The sequence below is a fragment of the Macaca thibetana genome, chromosome 2, assembly GCF_024542745.1.
Source record: "Macaca thibetana thibetana isolate TM-01 chromosome 2, ASM2454274v1, whole genome shotgun sequence".
Lineage (NCBI taxonomy): Eukaryota > Metazoa > Chordata > Mammalia > Primates > Cercopithecidae > Macaca > Macaca thibetana.
This window is the reverse complement of record NC_065579.1, coordinates 102,244,749-102,269,573: the sequence shown is the minus strand read 5'-3', so window position 1 is coordinate 102,269,573 and position 24,825 is coordinate 102,244,749. Positions and strand designations below refer to the sequence as shown.

Sequence of the window (24,825 nt, the reverse complement as noted above, 5' to 3'; positions counted from 1 at the left end):
ATTAATTAGGATAGTTGTTGCTATCTCTTTAACATAACTAGCATTTCAGTGACTTAACACAATAATGGTTTATTTCTTGCTCACATCATAGTCTGAGTGTTTGGCCTGTGGCTGTCATGTAATTGAGGGATTTCAACTCCTTCCATCTGGTGTCTTGGAGTCTCCTGCTGGATTCTTTGTATTTAGTTGGTTGATAGCAAAGAGCACCAGCAAGGAGAATTTCATAAAGTGCTTTGTAGTGAAGCATATTTCTTCAGCTCACATTGCATTGTCTAGAACCCCCTCACATGGTCTCAACTTCTAACTCTAAGGGAAATAGGAAATGTCTTTTTGAGCACCCAGGGAGAAGAAACAGAATCCCCGTATTTGCCACAGTCCCTTTCATTATGTACATTTTTTGATGTTTTTTTTAAAGGCAGAGTCAAACTCTGTTGCCCAGGCTGGAGTGCAGTGGCGTGATCTCAGCTCACTGCAACCTCTGCCTCCCGGGTTCAAGCAATTCTCCTGCCTCAGCCTCCCGAATAGCTGGGACTACAGGCGTGCGCCAGCACACCCAGCTAATTTTTTTATTTTTAGTAGAGACAGGATTTCACCATGTTGGCCTGGATGCTCTCGATCTCTTGACCTCATGATCCACCTGCCTTGGCCTCCCCAAGTGCTGGGATTACAGGTGTGAGCCACTGCACCCGGCCCATTTTTTTGATTCTTTATTCACAACCAAATACTTTCTCCTATTGCATATTGCTTTTTGTATCTTTAGTTACCCTGAATTTACTTCCAAATTACTTGGAAGGGGTTTAGTATTGCAAGTCAAAGCAGCTGTTTGGTGCTTGCTATGTTTAGAAGAGGGTCTCCCCCCGACTCCTGCCATTCCCAGATGATTATGTTTGTGTTTTTTGTTAGTAGTTTCATTTGTGGTGTAAGTTTGCCTTTTATAATGTCATGGCTTGCTTAGTTTTAAATGATTAAAAATACATCAATTGCAAAAATCTCCCAGTGCTTGTATAAGAAAAACAATAGCATATTGAACACAGCCAACATCAGAGGGAAAGTCATTGTCTACCATGTTCAGTCTAGCAGCCTGCTAGCAGAAGGGAAAACAGACAAACCTTATACTGTCTTTTAAAGGTCAGCACATGTAGACTCCAGACCAATAGAGAAACACATTCCAGTGGGCAGGCAAAGTTCTCTTTGACTTCTGCCCACTTAAGAGTAAACTCGGAGAGTCAGCAAAAGTCTTTCAGTTGATTTCAGCTGCTGTTTTGGAGTCATCTCCATCTTTCCGCCTCCTTCTCTTTTCTCCTTTTTTGTTCTTTCTTGATACATCATATTGTACATGTTCTTTTGTATGTAAATACAAAATATCCTTCTTTCTGGATCCATCTTATATTAGTAAATTTGATGAGAGTGTTCTAATTCTAAGGTTTATTTCTTTAAAATATATAATATAGAATAATGCCATAGTTCAGTTTGCCCTATGTTTGGATTAGTACTTTCTTGTGTAGTTCTCTTTCAGTAAACTGCTCCCCTCCCCTGTTGTTAATTGCGCCTTTTTTCTTTTTTTTTGAGACGGAGTCTCGCTCTATCGCCCAGGCTGGAGTGCAGTGGCCGGATCTCAGCTCACTGCAAGCTCCGCCTCCTGGGTTTACGCCATTCTCCTGCCTCAGCCTCCCGAGTAGCTGGGACTACAGGCGCCCGCCACCTCGCCCGGCTAGTTTTTTTGTATTTTTTTTTAGTAGAGACGGGGTTTCACCGTGTTCGCCAGGATGGTCTCGATCTCCTGACCTCGTGATCCGCCCATCTCGGCCTCCCAAAGTGCTGGGATTACAGGCTTGAGCCACCGTGCCTGGCCAGTTGCACCTTTTTTCAGTACCATTTGCACCACATGTCTAAGTCATTGGTCTTTTTTAAATTACACTGCGGAAAGGTTAATTTTGGACAGAGTTGTTTCTAGATCCTAGTGCATTATCGTCATCCTAGGATTGCATTTCATTTCTCTTGTAGGCGAATGGTACTATTTCTTGGATACTGTAGCTTTCATAGGATGCTGTGTTCATTTTTCATTTCCTGGAGTCTGTGCTGAAGTTCATTTTCAGAAGAATGCATGGAAAATAATTTTTTTTTTTTTTTAATCTGAGATGGAGTGTTGCTCTGTTGCCCAGGCTGGAGCACAGTGGCGCGATCTTGGCTCACTGCAACCTCCGCCTCCCGGGTTTAAGTGATTCTTCTGCCTCAGCCTCCCGAGTAGCTGGGACTATAGGCACATGCCACTGTGCACAGCTGATTTTGCTGTGTTTTTAGTACAGACGGGGTTTCACCATGTTGGCCAGAATGGTGTCCATCTCTTGACTTTGTGATCCACTCGCCTCGGCCTCCCAAAGTGCTGGGATTACGGACGTGAGCCTCCATGCCTGGCCAATAATTTTTTTTCTTATTGTGTGTTTGAATTTCCCATTTTAGCCTTCACTTAATGGATGAGTTGGCTGTAAAAATCTAGCTTCAAAATAGTTTTTCTCACTTTTAAAGGCATCACTTCGTTTTTTAAAAAAATCATTTAGTGTTACAATTAGAAATAAGCCCATCTGTTTCTTGTAACTTGGTAGGTACTGCTGAGGGGAATTTCCCTCCCTCCCTTCTTGCCACCTTGCCCAGGCTGTATTCAAATTCCTGGGCTCAAATGATCCTCCCACCTCATCCTCTTCTTTTCGCTTTCCTCTTTTCCTTCTCCTGTCCCTGTCTCTCTACTCTCTCCATTATCCGTTCGTTTTCTTCATCTGCCTCCATGATCATGAAAATATTCACCATGTTATTGTTTACCATTCACATTTAGGGCTGCCATCCACCTGGAATTACTTTTTGTATATACTGTGAGGTAGAGCTCAAAATATCCAGTTGGCCCAGCACCACTTATTGAAAAGACAGTTAATTCCCCCACTGTTTTGCAGTGTCACATTTGTGAGATATTAAGTATCCATATGCCTTGTGGTTCTGTTTCAAAACCATTCTCTTGCATTGGCCTCTTTTTGTTGTTTTTTTTCCCCCCAGATGTTCAGCACACCGAGTACGTTGGCCTCTGTCTTGGTGGTTGTGCAGGTACCATAATGTCTTCATTACTGTATTTATGTATTTTTAGTTTCAAACATATGACATTGCCATAGGTTAGAAACTCATCAGTTTTCAGCATTTTCACATAGTTCAATCCATCAGTGAGTTTTGATATCCAGTAGTTTCAGTTCCTCTAAGTTTGTTCTCAAAGATTATCTTAGCTGTTCTTGGCTTTTTAAATTTCTATATAAAACTTAGGATCAACTTTTCAGTTTGATTTGAAAAGAAAAAAACTACTGGACTTTGCTTGGGGTTATGTTAAATCTATAGATTAGGCTGGGCGCGGTAGCTCACGCCTGTAATCCCAACACTTTAGGAGGACAAGGCAGGCAGATCACAAGGTCATGAGTTTGAGAACAGCCTGGCCAACATGGTGAAACCCTGTCTCTACTAAAAATACAAAAATTAGCCGGGCATGGTGGCACGTCTGTGATCCCAGCTATTCAGGAGGCTGAGGCAGGAGAATTGCTTGAACCTGGGAGGCGGAGGTTGCAGTGAGCCGAGATCGTGTGCCTCTGCACTCCAGCCTGGGCAGCAAAGTGAGACTACATCTCAAAATAAATAAATAAATAAAATGTGTGTGTGTATATATATATATATATATATATATATATATATATATATATATATATATACACACACATACATACACACACACACATTAGTTTGGGGATAGTTGATACCTTTAAAATATCAAGTCTGGAAATAGTACATGATCGTGATCTTGCCATTTATTTAAGTCTTTAATTTCTTTCAATTTTTTTTTGTTTTCTATGTAGCAGTCGTAGATACCTTTTATTAATTATTCTTAGGTAATTTTTAAAATGCTATTGTAAATGTTTTTTTTTTTTTTTTTTTGAGACAGAATCTTGCTCTGTTGTCCAGGCTGGAGGGCAGTGGTGCAATCTCAGCTCACTGCAACCACCACCTCCCAGGTGATTCTCTTGCCTCAGCCTCCCAAGTAGCTAGGATTACAGGCATGTGCCACCATGACCGGCTAATTTTTGTATTTCTGGTAGAGATGGGGTTTTGCCATGTTGGCCAGGCTGGTCTCAAACTTCTGGCTTCAAGTGATTTGCCACCCTCAGCCTCCCAAAGTGCTAGGATTACAGGCATGAGCCACTGCACACGGTGGTATTTTAAATTTTTTAAATTTCCTATTGTTTTTGCTGGTACATAGGAATATAATTGGGTTTTTAATTTTAGAGTTCAACAACCTTAATTAATTTACTAATTCTAATCGTTATTTAGTTTTCTATGTATGTACTCAGGTTGCCTCCAAATAATGAGTTATCTTTTTTTACTTCATAATCCTTATGGTTTTTTTTTTTTTTTTTTTTTTTTTTTTTTTTTTTTTTTTGAGATGGAGTCTCGCTCTGTCGCCCGGGCTGGAGTGCAGTGGCCGGATCTCAGCTCACTGCAAGCTCCGCCTCCCGGGTTTACGTCATTCTCCTGCCTCAGCCTCCCGAGTAGCTGGGACTACAGGCACCCGCCACCTCGCCCGGCTAGTTTTTTTGTATTTTTTTTAGTAGAGACGGGGTTTCACCGTGTTCGCCAGGATGGTCTCGATCTCCTGACCTCATGATCCGCCCGTCTCGGCCTCCCAAAGTGCTGGGATTACAGGCTTGAGCCACTGCGCCCGGCCAATCCTTATGGTTTTTTAAAAACAATGCATATGCCTTTAATGTTTTATCTTGGCTCATTGCACAGTATTGATTAGAAGTGGCAATAGTGTACATTCTCATTTCTATCCAATCTCAAGGGAATGATATTTATTTGAGGGAGGTTTTCTTTTTTTCTTTGTAGCTACCCTTTGTCAGATAAAGGATGTATCTTCTATCCTAATTTGCTGAGTCTTTCTTTTCCCAGAACCTTTTCTAATTCTGAGAGGTGAGCTTTTAGTTTCTTAATCTGTTATTGTTGTGTACGTTAATAGATTCATGGCCTTATAGGTTTCTCCTAAAAGCACTCCCTTAGTAAATCACTTGCACGAAAATCCGTGCCTCAGATTCTACATCTAGTAAACTGATTCTAAAACACCTTCCTGACAAGGGGGAATGTGATGTCTTTCTAGTGTTAAGTTGTATTAATCCTGTGTTGTATTTCATTTCAGTGAATTTTATCTTGAATGGATTAGGTAGATTGTTGATTAATTCAGTGACCCTCAATTGTGGGTGCCTCAGAATCAACTTTAAGGAGGTATCTCTGTGTCATGATTACCCTTACTGCAAGAAAACTAACAACACTGAGATTTTTGGTGCAGTAGCACATGCTTCTAGTCCCAGCTACCCAGGAGGCTGAGACTGGAGGATCGCTTGAGCCCAAGAGCTTGAAGCTGTAGTGCACAATGAGCACACCTGTGACTAGCCAATGCACTCCAGCCTGGACAACATAGTGAGACCTTGTCTCTTAAAAAAACAAAAACAAAACAACATCAACAAATAAAACTTATACTGCTTAACCCTGTCCCTGAACAATTCTGATTCTGTGTGTGTGTGTGTGTGTGTGTGTGTGTGTGTTTTAAACTTTTAACTCAGATTGTGTGTTTTAAACTTTTAACTCAGATTTTTACTTGTATTTCAGGTAAAATATTAAAAGTTATGTTACTAATAACTTGAAAGATCTCTTCAATTTTTGCTTGTTCAATTTTCATTTAATAATGATATTCCCCCCTCTTTTTGAAAGCATCTGTAAGATATTAGGTCAAAGTAAGGCCTTTGCCACAACTACAAAATGCTTGTTAAGTACTTTCCACTTTTCTTCATTTTGACTGATATAGAGTGAAACTTCACTTTGCTTAATGGGATAAGTTTTTCTTTTCTTTTGTTATCTATTGTTTTCAAGACAGGGACTTGCTCTGTAGCCCAGGCTGGAGCAGTGGTGCTATCACAGCTCACTGCAGCCTTGAACTTCCCTTGCTCAAGTGATCCGCCCACCTCAGCCTCCCAAGTAGCTGGGACCATAGGTGTGCAGGCTAATTTTAAAATGTTTTCTGTGGAGACGCAGTCTCAACTGTGTTGCCCAGGCTGGTCTTGAACTCTTGGGCTCAAGCAGTTTTCCTGCCTCAGCCTCCCAGAATGCTGGGATTATAAGCATGAACCACCAGGCCCAGCCGAAAGAGAATTTTTTCTTTAATAAAATATTTCTCAAAAGCTAAGAGCTGATCAAGTATGAGTATTCTTCCTTTCTTCCAATCTCCTCAGCACTAAGTCATCCTAAAGTTACATGATATGCTTATTACTTTCTGACAGATAATATGAGCTGATAACTATAGAGATTTAATATTTTAATAATTATAAAAGTTTTATATTTATATGATCACATTAACATGATGGTAGTAGCTGATACCTTTCTGTATTTCTCTCTGTCTCTCAGAGATGTGGTCTCACTTTCTTGCCCAGACTGGAGTACAGTGTTGTAATCATAGCTCACTGCATTCCCAAGCTCCTGGGCTCAAGGAATCCTACCGCCTCAACCTCCTGAGAGGCTGGCACTACAGGCACACACCACCAAGCCCAGCTAATTAAAAAAATTTTTTTTGTAGAGATGGTGTCTTGCCATCTTGCCTAGGCTAGTCTTGAATTCCTGGGCTCAAGTGGTCTTCCTGCTTTGGCCTCCCAAAGTTCTGGGATTACAGGTGTGAGTCACCATGCCAGGCCAGTAACTGGTCAACCATCTTGAATATTTGTTTTTGCTATATTGCATCATGTCATGCTTTTCTAAAAGCAGAGAGAGCTATTTTTGTTGCTTTGCCTAATAATGATTAGATGACTAGCATGGAGAGCTGGTTCATACGGTTACTCCTTACTGGCTTTCTTTCCTTAATTCCAGAAAACATGCTTGCTCTTGTACAAACTCAAGAAAGTTTGAATTTAGAAAGTGGACAAAATGAGGTGAATATTCTTTTTTTTTTTATTTTTTGAAACAGAGTCTTGGTGTGTCACCCAGGCTGGAGTGCAGTGGTGTGATTTCGGTTCACTGAAACCTCCACCTCCCAGGTTCAAGAGATTCTCCTGCCTCGCCTCCCAAGTAGCTGGCACTACAGGTGTGCACCACCACGTCCGGCTAATTTTTGTATTTTTAGTAGAGAGGGGTTTCACCTTGTTGGCCAGGATGGTCTCAATCTCTTGACCTCGTAATCCGCCCACCTCAGCCTCCCAAAGTGCTGGGATTACAGGCATGAGCCACCGCGCCTGGCCAAGGTGAATATTCATAATTGTTGATAACCCTTCAGCCTTGAATCTGTTTATTCTTTTTATAGTTGTGAAGAGGTTTTGTAATTTTGGAACTTTTGATTAATTTCAAATTAGATTCAATTTCTAATAACTTCCATTGTGTCATTTTAGAAATGTGTTTTTAGCCCCTTGTTTTGTTGGTTTTTATCATTTTGGCCTGTCTCCTGTGTAATCTACTAGGAACAGAGACGGTTTGCACATCACTTTGATGAGGTCCTTCTCTTCTAGGACCAAGCAGTTTACAGGAGCTGGTATATACAACTAACTACAGTGGGGGTCCCCAACACTCGGTCTGCAGACTAGGACCAGTCCATGGCCATTTAGGAACTGGGCTGCACGGCAGGAGGTGAACAGCAGGTGAACAGCATTACATTAACTTTGCGATGAGTGTGCCTGAGTTCTGCCTTCTGTCAGATCAGCTTTAGATTCTCATAGGAGCGTGAACCCTCTTGTGAACTGAGCATGTGATGGATCTAGGTTGCATGCTCCTATGAGAATTCTATGAGAATGCCTGATGATCTGAGGTGGAAGAGTTTCATCCCAAAACCATCTCCTCCCCCTCACCTCTCCTGCTATCTGTGGAAAATTGTTTTCCGCGAAACCTGTCCCTGATGCCAAAAAGGTTTGGGGACCACTGAACTACAGTATAGACCAGACTCTACTGTTGTAAGTACTGATGATGTATTAGGTTTGAATACCACTAGGAGAAAGATTCTAAAAAGGAGTCATAGAAAAGGTGGTAAGATAATTGATGTGGACCTTGATTTCAAGACTTTCACAAATGAGGAGGGAGAGAAGATAACTTCAAGTGTGGAGAGCAAATGAGCATAGGGTGTACAGTGATAATATAAGAATGCAGATGGTCCCATGTGACTAAATTGTAGGGAGACCCCACATGGAAAGCTGCTGATGACTATGGTGGATGATAGGACTAAGTCTTCTCAGTCAGCCTTGATATCACAGGAAAGAGTGTGGATTTACAAAAAAAAAAAAAAAAAAAAAAAGACATCTAGGCATTGGGGTCCCTTTAAAGATCAGGTGGAATGTTTTCCTGATGTTCAGGATTCTTCCTGCCTGCCTCCCTCCTTGACGAAGAAAAAAATAGGTATAAGTAGTAGGTAGGTAAAGGTATATATAAGTGGTATAATTCAAAAAGTATTCGAAGTACAGAGAAGTCATTGTTTTAGATAAAAGCAGAAACTACAAAACTACAAGGTTTTGCTTATTTTGTCATGCTCTTCTTCTGTTTTTGGTGTTCTCTGGCTCTTTTAGCCTGATCCTTTGTTCCAGCCTCATTTATAAGTGGCTTGTTTTTTCCATTTCTCATTTTTTTTCATCTGTTAAAGTGAGGGGATTTGATCCTAGATCATTTGAACTGGTGTAAGCCTTTAGAGCCAGGCACGGTGGCTCATGCCTGTAATCCCAGCTCTTTGGGAGACCGAGGTGGCCTCAAGAGGTGGCCACTTGAGGCCAGTAGTTTGAGACCTGTCTGGCCAACATGATGAAACCTCCTCTCTACTGAAAATACAAAAATTAGCCAGGCATGGTGGTATGCACACCTGCAATCGCAGCTACTCAGGAGGTTGAGGCAGGAGAATCACTTGAACCCAGGAGTTGGAGGTTGTAGTGAGCCGAGATCATGCCACTGTATTCTCCAGCCTGGGCCAACAGGCCAAGACCCTGTCTCCAAAAAAACAAAACAAAACAAAAAGCCTTTAGAATGTGATTAGAAATAATTTTTGGATTGGTATAGATTAACTCTGAATGTTTTTCTGTGTTAATTAGAGGAAGGAAGTGGGATAAATGTAAAGTTTTAAAAAATGCTCCTTTTTCAAAATTTGGAGGGGTTAGGTATTATTAAGAATCTTTTAAAGTTTTACTCATTTAAAAAATTAAGATAAAATAGAAGATTCATTCTTAAGGATGGTGATATCAGAAATGTAAATGCTGTGTCATTGTCATTTCTTATTTTGGCCTACATAACCAGACTTCAGACATCATGCTGCCTGTATCACATGGCTAACAGTGGGAGGTATCTGGTTTATTCTTCCTGGAGAAATAGATTGAAATTCATTTGAACAGAAATGTTGAAGGCAGGTGCCTGATCCAAAGTGCATTTAGTCAGGACTGAACACAAGCTGCCTGGATAGTTCCAGTAAGGAAGCAAGGTAACCTTTTAACTTTGTGATGCAAGGTTTTATGTATGTGAATATGTGTGTGCAAGTGTATACAGTATTTTTATATCCAGAGGACAGGGCTCCCTTAAATGGGGGGGAGTGGGGGGGACTCTTTGGTAACTACATGAAAGTAAAATGTAACTTCTTTAAACCTGTATCGGTGTGTTCTTTCATGTAGGAATGTAGCTGTGTGATGGCCTCAGCTATTCTAGTAATCAAGGGCTCTCTGCTGTTGCTAATCCTATGATGAACAGGACAAATGGTGGTTATGAACAGAACCCTGTCAAGCCTGGAAATTCCATCAGTTTGTAATCGCACAGCTGTTGTCCTTGAACTGTGTAGGGAGGAACCTAGGGGTGTACAGTTAATATATTCTACAGGGGGGTTGTAGTTCATTGCTCAGGATAGTCAAGATCTTCCTCAGTTGTCTGTTGCTATCTGCAAGTCTTGTTCGGAGGAGAAGCAGAAGAAATTCAGATTTGTCTGAGGAATCATAAGTCTGCAAACTGTGTAAGATGGTAGTTGATTCCTATAGACATCCTTGCTAACGATTTATTTTTAAGTAAAATACCATTTTGCTTGAAAGTATAAATCAGGATTTTGTGGTTAAATAAATTAAAAACAACACAACTGCCAGACAAAGTTCGGCTTGATGTGTAACAGGCCTCTGAAAGAAGTTCAGTAAGAAACAAATCTGGGTAATAAAGTTAATTAGTAACTAAAAACCTGCTAGGCATACTAAAAAAAAATCTGATGTTGAATATGAAATTATGATGAAGCAGGCTATACCTGTATCCATCAAGATAATAAATGATCTCCCACACTGGCTGCAACGTGGGGTTCCTTTCAAGCCTGAGGAACAAGCACTGTATTTTGGCCACAGCATTCTCACTAATGTCCTAGGATAGCAGCTTAGTGTTGGCTTTAGAATTCTCTGTCATTTAAATGTCATGCAAAAACAAACGTATAAAATAAAATATTAACCCAGATATCTTTACGGTTATGTGTCTTGTCCATAACCCACCCACTCACCCAAAAAAGGACAGGCTATGGATTATAGAGAAAATATAAGGGAGCATTATATGCAGTATCCTCCCTTTAGTAATCATTATTAAAAGTGTATTAAATGGGTTGTTTGGAACTCAAAATGATTTGCCTCAAGGAAACAAAGTTATCACTTACAACTTTGTTTCTAAAGTAGAGAAGAAAGTTTCTTCCTTTCTGCTGAAACTGACAGGAGGCAATATTTCGAAAGATACCAAGCTTGTCTTTGGCATTGTATTAACTCCCTTTCTTTTGCCTCCTAGGGCTCCTGGGCCTGTATACCCTCTCCCTACTTTAATACCATGTCTGTATCTGCTTTATTCCCTGGAAGTTCCCACATTGCCAAAATATTTTTCTTCCTTTTTCACACCAGAATCAAAAATTCAGACATCTTCAATAGAACCATCTTTGGGATGAACAGTGGTCTTTCCAGGGGTGTACATTTTCTTACCCACTTTTAAATTAAGAAATAGGATTCTGTACTTTTAAAAAGAGAATGCTGGCTACTGCAAATGAATGTTGGTAGAAATTTGGCTAATATGACACAGTAAAATGAAAGTACTACAGTGGTTAGGAAAAGTGAGTATGATGGTGGGAGTTAGGCTTCTATTCTTGCTTTTTTTTTTTTTTTTGGAGTCAGGGTTTCACTCTGTTGCTCACACCGGAGTGCAGTGGTGAAATAGTGGCTCACCGCAGCCTCAATCTCCTAGGCTCAATCAGTCCTCCCACCTCAGCCTCCTGAGTAGCGGGGACTACAGGGCACGTGCCACCATGCCTGGCTAATTTTTGCATGTGTTTGTAGAGATGGGGTTTTGCTATGTTGCCCAAGCTCTGTTCTAGCTTTTCATGAGTTTTTTTCCCCTTCATTTTAGCTCTCATAGTAGCACCTTTCAAGGGATAAATAGAAGAGGACAGAGTCAGCAACAGGCCATTGGTAAACCAGATTGCCAATTTCTCATCAGACAGAATGAGCACAGACGGCAAGTGAATGGCTCTAGATGCGAATGACCTAAAATTTTCAGGAGGACTTCATGGAACTTAAAAGGTTCTTCAGAACTTCTGTGTAATTAAGTTAGATATTAACAAACACTGTTTAATCTGTATAGACCTGTAAAATATTTTTAGTACAGTAATTAATTCCAGAGTTTGTGAACTATCCTGTGGCCTCATCCTATATTCTTATTTCCTGTTTATGAGCACCTAGCTCTTAATAGTGAGACTGTAGTTAAGAGAGTATTTTATCATCATGCCATGTAGTTGCCTCTTGCCTTAGTTTACCTATTTTCAAAAACTATGCTCACTGATAGTTTCACTTCAGGCATGTCGTCAGAATGAGAGATCAGATATACGAAGTGCTGTGCTTGAAAACTGTGTGTTCCCTTGGTGCCTGGTTAGATAATACGGGGCTTATTTTCTGGCAGAGTGGTGTTGAGTCTCCTTTGATGTTAGCCAGAACTGGGTGGAGTTTCTTAAGCTCTACTCACATTGGCTCAAGCAGGGCACCATGCACTGGTGAATTTGTTTTCAGTCCCTCCCTTTGCCAAAAAGCTTTTGTTTTTTAATAAACCTCAACTCAGTTGTGATTGAGAATACCTGATATATGAAATAATAGTTCATATTCACATTGAGGGTCTTAGGAGGTTTATTTATAGCTAACTGAAATGATGCAGCCAAATTACAAGTAGCTGATAGAATAGTCAACCTCAGTAAACATTTAACATAACACTCTCATTTTACAGATTAGAGAACTCAGCCCTGAAAGGTGACTCATTCAAGGCCACAGTGAGTGTCAGATTAAACTGGTGCTTCAGTAAAGCATAGGAACTTCTGTTCCCAGCTTTCAAATTCTCTTGACTCTTACTCACAAATCTATTTAAAGTTAACTTTATTTTCTGTATGGATAGAAGAGGAATAGTGTAAATGGTCAATGAGAGTTTTTTTTTCTTTTTAAGAGTAAGTGCTTCTTATTCACAAGAGTTCATTTTTTGATCCTCCTGAACATCCAGATTTGAAAATAATAGTGTCATATCCTTTTATCCAAAAAGTATGTAACTAAGCATTTAAGGCATAACTGAATAGTAACTTCAAGTGATTCCGTGTTAGATGAAATTCATACATGAATACTCGAAGAACCAGTTTAACATCTCTAGAGCATTTAAAGAGTATATTGTACTTATACATGTTTCAGAATGGAATAACTATAAAATTGGATAATCTCTTTAATTTATTGAAAACTGGGGATTTCTGGGAAAAAAAATAGTACTTTAACTTGAAAAATGACACTAGCTTACCTTTCTAGGATCATTTTCCATAAGGTAGGGGTGTGTGTGTATTTTAAAATCGTATTCTATTTATGTGGTGACAGGTAAAGAATAGCTTAACTGTTGATGAAATACAGATGCTAAGTGTCTAGGTAGATGTGCTCGCAGCCTCATGACCTTCCCACTTTGAAACTGTGTAATTTTCTATCGGTTTTACCCTCTTAGGCTGCATTTTAGCTACTGTTCATATTCCATGAACCACGCTCCCAGGAAGTCATCTGGGAGTGTGTGTGTGTGGGATGTGGGGATGCTGAGGGCTGGGTAGGGGAAAGATTACGATGGATAAAAGCTGCCCTTTGATAATCCGCATTCTGATAAATGATATTTAAAATGTATTGGTGTTTTTGACTGTATTTTTACCCTGTGACTTATATTAGGAAAAGTTTTGAGTAGATTGTATCATGTAAATGTCATTATGTATTTCTGGGGAAAATTAAATTTACTGGACTTTTATGGTATGTTGTTAAGGATGGCACAGATGTCCTTTTAAGTTCTCTTTGACCATGAAGCTGATGAAGGATTTTTGCTCCTTAGCTTAACTAGGTCCAGGTTCTTGTCTCACGAGCAGGACGAATTAGGCATGTGAGTGGAGTAGAATTTATTAATCGAAAGGAAAGCTCTTAGCAAAAAGAGAGAACGTGGTGGGTGGTTCTACTACCCGAAGACAGGAAAGTTCCCCAATATGGCTGAGCCTGGGGCTCTTTATTGATTCAGAATGGGGAGTGTGTGCTGATTGGTTTGTGAGTAAGCAAAAAAGGTCAAAGCGAAGACACCACTCAAAGGTGGGCAGGACAGTGTAGAAAACCAATTAGGAAAGGGTAGTTACAGGTTAAATAGGTGAAGGATGGGGATCAATCATGCCAAACTGGAAGGCAGGTTCTCAATCCGATCCGAGGATTTACCCAGGACAGTTTTCAGATTAAAGTTCGGGTTTCACTGAGGACCCGCCCCTGTCTGCCTAGACATTTGTTTGCCTCCTGCCTCTATCAAAACTAGTTATAGACTCCCAGCACTTTGGGAGGCCAAGACAGGTGGATCACGAGGTCAGGAGATCGAGACCATCCTGGCTAACACGGTGAAACCCCGTCTCTACTAAAAAATACAAAAAACTAGCCGGGCGAGGTGGTGGGCGCCTGTAGTCCCAGCTACTCGGGAGGCTGAGGCCGGAGAATGGCGTGAACCTGGGAGGCGGAGCTTGCAGTGAGCTGAGATCCGGCCACTGCACTCCAGCCTGGGCGACAGAGCGAGACTCCGTCTCAAAACAAACAAACAAACAAAAAAACAAACTAGTTATAGACATCCTTTTTAGTTTTTGGTTCATAACAGCTCCCAAAGCATAACTAGTAATAATAGTTGTCAGCGATAGAATAGGAAAAAGGCGTAACTGAATAGTTTGTGGACTATTCATGGAATTCTTTGACATTATAATCTGTTAGGCTTTTAAAAGCTCTTTAATGAACTCATTTCTCAGCATTTTCCCTGTCATGATCTGGAGTTACAATAATACTTTATATGTAAAGTAGGCTGGACGAGCACAGAATAGGGCTTCCCACCCACATTCGTCTGTTATAAATGGGTCACAGGTGTGCCAATACTACTATAGGAACTGTTGTTTTTTTTTGTTTTTTTGTTTTTTTGGTTTTTTTTTGAGACGGAGTCGCGCTCTGTTACGCAGGCTGGAGTGCAGTGGCATGATCTCGGCTCACTGCAGCCTCCGCCTCCTGGGTTCAAGCGATTTTCCTGCCTCAGCCTCCTGAGTAGCTGGGATTACAAGTGTGTACCACCTAAATAATAAAAATTTGCGCCCAGCTAGTTTTTACGATTTTGTATTTTTTGTAGAGATAGGATTTTACTGTGTTGGCCAGGCTGGTCTCAATCTCCTGGCTTCAAGTGATCCGCCCACCTTGGCCTCCCGAAGTGCTGGGATTACAGGCTGGGATTACCAAGTCCAGTTCCTACTATAGGAACCATTGAATTCCTATTTATGGTTCCTTCAGAAAAGCTGCTAAATTCTGAATTGAGCAGTGGTTATTCAAATAGTGAAATTTATAATTCCAGTAGTGTGAGTTGGTATTTGCTGTGGACAACAGCTCTGTCATGTGACAGGACCCCCCTTTGGCAGCAAAGCTATCAGTTTTTGTCACGAGCCCCACACTACTTGTTTTAGTCAGGGTTCTCTTAGAGGGACAAAATTAATAGGATGTATCTCCAAAGGGGAATTTATTATTGATTTACATGATCACAAGGTCCCACAATAGACTGTCTGCAAGCTGAGAAGCAAGGAGAGCTAATCCGAGTCCCCAAACTGAAGAACTTGGAGTGTGATGTTCGAGGGCAGGAAGCATCCAGCATGGGAGAAAGATATAGGCCGGGAGGCTAGGCCCATCTCACCTCTTCATGTTTTTCTGCCTGCTCTGTATTCCCTGGTGGCTGATTAGATGGTGCCTACCCAGTTAAGGGTGGGTCTGCTTTCCCCAGCCCAGTGACTCAAGTGTTAATCTCCTTTGGCAACACCCTCGCAGACACACCCAGGATCAATATTGCATCCTTCAATCCCATCAAGTTGACAATATTAACATTACAAGCCCACCCCTTGTCAACTTGAACCCATACACATCTCCTGAGATCATATGTAATTTTCAAATAAAGACAATAATGTCATAATTACATGTAATATAATAAAACTATCCTTCATACAACCAGAAACACACCAATCCCCAACCCAAATACTATTACATAAAGTTAGCAATACTTAAATGCTGTTATGAAATCAGTAAATCTTATGTCACATGATAAAGGAAAGGGAAATATAAAGTGAAGATATTAGTACAAGTGTATACATACACAAACATGTTTTTAACAAACAAAGGAGGAAATACTCATGGCAGTTACAGTCCTCAGTTCTGCAGCTGGTCACGTGGTCATAGCTGGTATTGATGACTACCTTCTACCCATTCTGTATTAACTTTGCCTTCCACAAATACCTCAGCAGGTGATGGTTTTTTTTCCCGGTGGAGTGACCCAAACCTTCATTCCTAAACGGTCCAGGTCATTTGTAGTCCTGCCTGGATTTGGCTGTTGTAGTTTCGCATTGACCTTAATCACAGGGCATGGTAATGCTAAGAGATGCCCTAATGGATGTCCTGTATTCCATGCATACTCTTCCTTACCTCAGTTGTGGAGTTGTAGACTGATTTCATCTTGATAGTCTGGGTCAGTCACCTTAACCAACACTGTAACTCCCTTCTGAGCCTGTTGACTTAAAGGGAGGAGGAGCCCAAAGTGTCCAGGTGACAATCTTAACTTCCAGTGTAATGGAATCATTGTTGTGTCTCCTGGTGGCAGCACTCCTCCCTCTGGAATTAAGACCTCTAGGCCACCAGAACATAATGTTGCATGAGAGGAAGCAAAAAATTTGCTAGTGGATCACTAGGAGTGATGGTGAGTGGTGCCACTTCCACTTCCACCCCTCGATTCCTGGACCTGTGAATCCTGGTTGTGGGAGAAACAGTACCATGTACTGGACGCTGATTCAGAGGATACACGGCCTTCTGGAGAACTTTCCCCCAGTCCTGCAAAGTATTGTCACCTAGTTGGTGTTGTAATTGTGACTTCAATAGGCCATTCCACCGTTCTGTCAATCCAGCTGCTTTAGGATGGTGGAGAACACGGTAAGACCAGTGAATTCCATGAGCATCACCCTACTGTCGCACTTCTTTTTTTTTTTTTTTTTTTTTTTTTTTGAGACGGAGTCTCACTCTGTCGCACAGGCTGGAGTGCAGTGGCCGGATCTCAGCTCACTGCAAGCTCCGCCTCCCAGGTTCACGCCATTCTCCTGCCTCAGCCTCCCGAGTACCTGGGACTACAGGCGCCCGCCGCCTCGCCCAGCTAGTTTTTTGTATTTTTTAGTAGAGACAGGGTTTCACCATGTTCGCCAGGATGGTCTTGATCTCCTGACCTCGTGATCCGCCCGTCTCGGCCTCCCAAAGTGCTGGGATTACAGGCTTGAGCCACCGCGCCTGGCCTCTGTCGCACTTCTTTAGCTGCAAAGTGAATGCCTTGGTCAGAGGCTGTGCTGCGTGGAATGCCATGATGGTGGATAAGGCATTCCATGAGTCGGCCGGGTGCGGTGGCTCACGCCTGTAATCCCAGCACTTTGGGAGGCCGAGGCGAGCAGATCACTTGAGGTCAGGAGTTCAGGGCCAGCCTGGCCAACATGGTGAAACCCCATCTGTACTGAAAATACAAAAATTAGCTGGGTGTGGTGGCGGGTGCCTGTAATCCTAGCTACTTGGGAGGCTGAAGCAGGAGAATCACTTGAACCCGGGAGGCGGATGTTGCAGAGAGCCAAGATTGTGCCACTGCTCTCCAGCCTGGGCAATAGAGTGACACCCCGTCTCAAAACAACAACAACAACAACAACAAAAAGCATTCCACAAATGGTAGTCTTGGCAGAAGCATTGCATACAGGATGGGCAAACCCATATCCAGAGTAAGTGTCTATTTGAGTGAGGGCAATCCTCTGCCCTTTCCATGATGGAAGAGGTCCAATATAATCAATCTGCCACCAGGTAGCTGGCTGATCACCCAAGGAATGGTGACATACTGAGGCCTTGGTGTTGGTCTCTGCTGCTGGCAAAGTGGGCACTCAGCAGTGGCCATAGCCAGGTCAGCCTTGGTGAGTGGAAGTCCATGTTGCTGAGCCCATGCATAACCTCCATCCCTGCCACCATGGCCACTTTGTTGGCCATGGCTGATGGCAGGGGGTTTTGGGGAAAGAGGCTGAGTGGCGTCCACAAAATGGGTCGTCCTATCCACTAGATTATTAAACTCCTCCTCCACTGAAGTCACCCATTGGTGAGCACTCACATGGGATACAAATATCTTCAGTCTTTGACCACTCAGAGAGGTCCATCCACATACCTCTTCCCCAAATTTCTTTGCCACGAAGTTTCCAATCATGCGCCTTCCAAGTCCCTGACCATCCAGCCAAACTATTGGCTACAGCCCATGAATCAGTATATAATCACACATCTGGCCATTTCTCCTCCCATGCAAAGTGCACAGCCAGGTGCACTGCTCTAAGTTCTGCCCACTGGGAAGATTTCCCTTCATCGTTGTCTTTCAGGGATGTCCTAGAAAGGGGCTGTAGTGCTGCAGCTGTCCACTTTTGGGTGGTGCCTGCATATCATGCAGAACCGTCTGTGAAGCAGGCCCTAATCTTCTTTTCCTCTGTCAGCTGATCATAGGGAACTCCCCATGAGGCCATCGATGCAGACTAGGGGAGAGAAGGCATGGTGGCAGGAGTGGAGGCCATGGGCATTTGAGCCACTTGCTCATGTAATTTACTTGTGCCTTCAGGACCTGCTTGAGCCTGATCACGTATATACCACTTCCATTTGATGATGGAATGCTGCTATGCACACCCCACTTTATGGTTAGATGGGTCTGAAAGCACCCAGCTCATGATAGGCAGTTCAGGTCGCATGGTGACTTGATGACCCATAGTCATTCAGTTTCCACCAAAGCCTGGTAACAGGCCAAGAGCTGACTCTGAAAAGGAGAGTAGTTGGTTGGGCGTGGTGGTTCACATCTGTAATCAGCACTTTGGGAGGCTGAGGTGGGCAGATCACGAGGTCAAGAGATTGAGACCATCCTGGCCAACATGGTGAAACCCCATCTTTACTAAAAATACAAAAATTAGCTGGAAGTGGTGGCGCACACCTGTATTTCCAGCTACTTGGGAGGCTGAGGCAGGAGAATCGCTTGAACCCAGGAGGTGGAGGTTGTAGTGAGCTGAGATCGCACCACTGCACTCCAGCTTGGCGAGAGTGACACTGCATCTCAAAAAAAAAAAAAAAAGAGGAGAGTGGTTATCTGCAGAAGATGGCAGCGCCTTGCTCCAAAATCCTAGTAGTCTCCATTGCGATTCACCTATGGGAGCCTGCCAAAGGCTCCAAACAACATCCCTATCTGCCACTGACACATTAAACACCATTGGATCTGCTGGGTCATATGGCCCAGGTGGCAGAGCAGCTTTCACAGCAGTCTGGACCTGTTGCAGAGCCTTCTTCTGTTCTGGACCCCTCTCAAAACTGGCAGCCTTTCAGGTCACTCAGTAAATGGGCTGGAGTAATACACCCAAATGAGGAACGTGTTGCCTCCAAAATCCAAACATGCCCACTAGGCATTGTGCCTCTTTCTTGGTTGTAGGAGAGGCCAAACACAGCAACTTATCCTTTACCTTAGAGGGAATATCTGGACAGGCCCCACACCACTGGATCCCTAGAAATTTTACTGAGACAGAAGGTCCTTGAATTTTAGTCGGATTTATTTCCCATCCTCTGGCATGCAAATGTCACATTAATAAGTCCAGTGTGTTTGCTACTTCTTGATCACTGGATCCACTCTGCATAATGTCATCAATGTAATAGACCAGTGTGATATCTTGCAGAAGCGAAAAGCGATCAAGATCTCTCCAAATAAGATTATGACAAAAAGCTGGAGAGTTGATACCCCTGAGGTAGGACAGTAAAGGTATATTGCTGGCCTTGCCAGCTGATAGCACATTGCTTCGGTGGGGCTTATGGACAGGAGTGGAGAAAGGCATTTGCATAGTCAATGGCTGCATACCAGGTACCAGGAGATGTGTTAATTTGCTCAAGCAATGAAACCACATCTGGTACAGCAGCTGCAAGTGGAGTCACCACTTGGTTAAGCTTATGATAATCCACTATCCAAGATCCATCTGTCTTGTGCACAGGCCAAGTGGAAGAGTTAACGGGGATGTGGTGGGAATCACCACTTCTGCATCTTTCAAGTCCTTGATGGTGGCACTGATCTCTGCAGTCCCTCCAGGGATGTGATATTGTTTTTGATTTACTATTTTTTTAGGTAGAGGCAGCTGTAAGGGCTTCCTTTCCCACCATGATAGCCCTCACCCTAGCAGTCAGGGAACCCATGTGGGAGTTCTGCCAGTTTCTAAGTATGTCTGTGCCAATTCTGCATCCTGGCACTGGGGTAATGACCACAGGATGAGTCCAGGGACCCACTGGACCCACTGTAAGTCAGACCTAAGCTAAAACTCCATTAATTACCTGACCTCCATGAGCCCCTAGTTTAACTGGAAGACCACAATGATGTTTTAAGTCCCCTGGAATCAACGTCAGCTCAGAGCCAGTATCCAGTAGTCCCCAAAGTGAAAGGTTGGATGGAGGTCTCCTTGGGGAAGGATGGGAGAAAGATTCACTGCATAAATTGTCAGTAATGTAGTGGGGTCCTTCCTCAAGGGAACCTGGCCTTGCCTTCATTCAAGAGGTTCTGGGTCTATGAACTGGCTAAAGTCTGGAAATTGATTGATTTCCAATTGATTGAGGAACCATGATTCACTTTTTATAATTCAAATTAGTCTTTCGTCCATTCGACCTAGAGGTTTTCTGTTTGTATAAATTAAGTAGGAATGCAGTAGGCTTCCTGTCTGTTTCACTTCTAGGAACACCGTGATTAATTAGCCAATGCCAGAGCTCTACATGAGTCAGACTATTCTGATTGTCACTTTGCCTCTGTTGTCCATTACAGTAGCTACGCTTACCTTGCTTTTGATGGTTGAGTGCTGTCACTTGGCCCCTGCCACTTTGGGATCCAGTTATTCCCGTCGTATTTCAATTTTGTAGTTGAGTGACTGTGGTTCTCACCATTAGGTCTGACATACAGAGAAGCGCAATTACAGGGCTCTTCAAAGATTCAGGTGCTACCCTCACAAATCTGTTTCACAAGGCATTGGTCAAGGGTATATCTTCTGGACCCTCCCAGCTGCGATGTGTAGGTCTAAAGTGAGTATTGGATACTCCACCATCTCAATCTCCCTAAGCCTTTGGATCCCTTCCTCTACATTAAACCAAGAGATATCAGGCATTTCCAGCTCCCTCACAGTGGGCCATCTTTTAATGCATATTTCAGCTAACCAAGCAAATAAACTGTTAGAACCTTATTTTAACTCCCCGAGCTGCAACATTAAATGCAGAGTCCCTACTTAGTGTGCCCAAATCAATAAATTCATCCTGATCCAACTCTATGTGCCTTCCACCATTATCCCATACCCTTAATATCCATTCCCATGCCTCTTCTCCAGATTGCTGTTAATATAAATTAGAGAACAGTTCTTTTTTGTTTTTGTTTTTGTTTTGTTTTAGAGTCTCGTTCTGTCGCCCAGGCTGGAGTGCAGTGGCACAATCTCGCCTCACTGCAACCTCCACCTCCCGGGTTCATGTGATTCTCCTGCCTCAGCCTCCCAAGTAGCTGGGATTACAGGTGCACACCACCACACCTGGCTAATTTTTTGTATTTTTAGTAGAGACAGGGTTTCACTATGTTGGCCAGACTGGTCTCGAACTCCTGACCTCATGATCCACCCACCTTGGCCTCCCAAAGTGCTGGGATTACAGGTGTGAGCCACTGTGCCCAGCTGAGAACAGTTCTTTTTGAGTGTAGCGTACCTCCTCCTGGGTCACACTCTCAACCTCACCTCTAGGGACCTGCAGGACTAGAGTTATAGGTCTAGAAGCAAATGGGTGTTGCAGGTACCTTCTGAGGAAAATCATCATTATCTTGCCTGGCAACTGCCCGAGGGGAGGCCATGACTCTTGCCTCAGGCAGCTCGGGGTTTATCTCCTTAGACAAAGATGGAAAGGCTGATGGCGGGGAGTAAGGGGATATGTTGCCACTGCGGGGAATGGGGAAGCTGTTCCTTCTGGCAAAAAAGGTTCACCAGAGTTTACAAACTCAGTGTCCCCAGCTTCGTCAGGGTCCTCCCACACATCCCCATTCCAAGTTGCAGAGTCCCGTTCTTTTCCAATCAATGCCCTCACTTTAGCAGTAGACACCTCAGGTGGCTGTGCGTGCATCTTTGGTTGCAGGTCAGCCACTCACATGGTAAGAACTTGTGTCTGTTTTTCCACAATTTCAGCTGTTTCTCAACAGGAGCTAAGACTCTCACTCAGGGCAATCTTAGCAGATTTGAGACTTAGTATCTGCTTCTGAAGCCAGGAAACAGAATCCCTGCGTTCATCATTTTCTTTCATCACTTTGTCCACTGAACTTAGTAGCAACCAACCAGCTTCATTATGTTCCTGGGTTTTCCACATCTGGCCAAAGGTATTATGTATAGAGTCACTAAAGTCCTTGCCTCTCATGAGCAGTGAATCAGGAGTGTCAAATGCATTTATTTTGCATAACTCTCTAAACCGTTCACGCCAAGGACTATCAATGTTCTCCATGCTATTAGAAGTAGAGTCCTTAGCATTTTTGGATCTAATAATATTAAGCAGCCAACTCCAGAAACCCCTAAACCAACAAAAGAACTCCATCCTTAATATTCTGTTCCTCTGGAACCACTCCTGGTACCAGAATCTATATTAGTCTGGGGTCAGAGTTTTCTTAGAGGAACAGAACTAATAGGATATATATGTATGTATATAAAAAGGGAAATTTAGTAAGTATTGACTTACACGATCACAGGGTCCCACAAAAGGCTGTCTGCAAGCTAAGGAGCTAGGAGAGCCAGTCCAAGTCCCAAAACTGAAGAACGTGGGGTCCAATGTTTGAGGGCAGGAAGTACCCAGCACGAGAGAAAGATGTAGGCTGGGAGGCTAGGCCCATCTTCCCTCTTCATATTTTTCTGCCTGCTTTATGATCGCTGGTGGCTGATTAGATGGTGCCCACCCAGTTAAGGGTGGGTCTGCCTTCCGCAGCCCACTGACTCAAATGTTAATCTCCTTTGGCAACACCCTCACAGACACACGCAGGATCAGTGTTGCATCCTTTAATCCAATCAAGTTGACGCTCATTATTAACCATCATACTAATAAAAGTGTAATTCTTGCTGACCAAACTGGGCTGTGGGCTAAGATGGGGGTGGAAACAGCTCTAGACAAAAGGGCCATAGACTCTTCCTGGTTTTAACCAAAGTTCAAGCAGATTTCAAGAATGCAAAGCTTCTCAACTTGTGTTCTACAGTTTATTAATGTCCAGTGCTTTGGAATGGCTGATCGTAACAGTTTTGTCCAATTTAATACCTTTTTTTTTTTTTTTTGAGACGGAATCTCACTCTGTCACCCAGGCTGGAGTGCAGTGGCGCAATCTTGGCTCACTGCAACCTCCGCTTCCCAGGTTCAAGTGATTCTCCTGCCTCAGCCTCCCAAGGAGCTGGGATTACAGGCATGCACCACCACGCTTGGCTAATTTTTTGTATTTTTAATAGAGAGGAGGTTTCACCATGTTAGCCAGGATGGTCTTGATCTCCTGACTTTGTGATCCGTCCGCCTCGGCCTCCCAAAGTGCTGGGATTACAGGTGTGAGCCATCGCACCTGGCCCATACTTGCTTTTTTATGGAGAGGATTCAACAACTTCTTTATGACATCTATTATTAAACTCTCTCAGTGCATATCTTTCTTTGACATAATTTGCTCTTGTTGCTATTTTTCTTCTAACAGACTGATTAAATTGGATTTAACTTTATTATAGTTATTAGATATTTCTAAATGGAATTAAATTTGTTTAATTTTTTTATTTATTTGTATATTTATTTTTGGCCTTGATGTTAACAGCCAGAGTGTGATTTATTTTTTACTTATTTATTTAAAAGTTTTTAAATTTAATTTTTATTTTTTGAGACAAATTTTCTGTCACCCAGGCTGGAGTGCAGTGGTGCGATCTCAGCTCACTGCAACCTCTACCTCCCAGGTTCCAGTGATTCTCATGCCTCAGCCTCCCAAGTAGCTGGGATTACAGGTGCACGCCACCACACCTGGCTAATTTTTGTATTTTTAGTAGAGATGGGGTTTCACCGTGTTGGCGAGGCTGGTCTTGAACTCCTGGCCTCAAGTGATCCAGCTGCCTCAGGCTCTCAAATTGTTGGGGTTACAGGCCTGAGCCTCTGCACCCTATTTATTTTTTATTTTTATTTTTAAAATTTTTTTGAGACAGGGTCTCACTCTGTCATCCAGGCTGGAGTACAGTGGTACCATCACAGTCATGGCTCACTGCAGTCTCAACCTCCCAGGTTCAAGCAGTTGTGACACCTCAGCTTCCTGAGTAGCTAGGACTATAGGCATCTGCCCCCGTGCCCAGCTTATTTGTTTCAGTTTTTGTAGAGGCAGGGTCTCAGTATGTTGCCTAGCTGGTTTTGAATTCCTAGTCTCAAGTGCTCCTCCCACCTCAGCCTCTGAAAGTGCTGGGATTACAGGTGTAAACCATCACACCTGGCTCAGAGTGTGATTTTTTTTTTTTTTTTTTTTTTTGAGACGGAGTCTCGCCTGTCACCCGGGCTGGAGTGCGGTGGCCGGATCTCAGCTCACTGCAAGCTCCGCCTCCCGGGTTTACGCCATTCTCCTGTCTCAGCCTCCCGAGTAGCTGGGACTACAGGCGCCAGCCACCTCACCCGGCTAGCTTTTTGTATTTTTTTAGTAGAGACGGGGTTTCACCGTGTTAGCCAGGATGGTCTCGAACTCCTGACCTCGTGATCCGCCCGTCTCCGCCTCCCAAAGTGCTGGGATTACAGGCTTGAGCCACCGTGCCTGGCTTTTTTTTTTTTTTGAGACGGAGTCTAGTTCTGTCGCCCAGGCTAGAGTGCAGTGAGGCAATCGTGGCTGCACACCCGCTGGAGTGTGGTGACTATTCACAGACGTGATCATTGCACAGTGTAGCTTGGAACTCCTAGTCTCAATCTTCCTGCCCCAGCCTCCTGAAAGGCTAGAACTACAGGTGCATACCACCACACCTGGGTCACAAGTATCTTTTGACATTTTTTGAGACCTAAATGAACTTAATCGAATTCCAAGTATTACGATGACAGAGTCGCATGAACCTGGGAGGTGGAGGTTGTGGTGAGCCGAGATGGTGCCATTGTACTCCAGCCTGGACAACAAGAGTGAAACTCCGTCTCA

General features: G+C 43.0%; 1 protein-coding gene across 46 annotated transcripts in view; it reads left to right on the top strand.

The window, feature by feature from the left end:
* The window catches only part of MAP4 (microtubule associated protein 4), a 231,400-nt gene that overhangs the window by 62,436 nt on the left and 144,139 nt on the right, over positions 1-24,825 (top strand). For 21 of the 46 annotated variants that reach the window (XM_050780612.1, XM_050780613.1, XM_050780643.1 and 18 more), the window contains exon 1: positions 11,513-11,606. The exons of 3 other annotated variants lie outside the window; for them this stretch is intronic. In XM_050780612.1, the coding sequence (XP_050636569.1) occupies positions 11,593-11,606 (14 nt within the window). In that variant the 5' untranslated portion in view covers positions 11,513-11,592. Of the gene's footprint in view, positions 1-9,249; positions 9,509-11,509; positions 11,607-24,825 lie in introns of those variants that run through there. 22 more of the 46 variants (XM_050780647.1, XM_050780645.1, XM_050780635.1 and 19 more) reach the window with 6 other exon arrangements.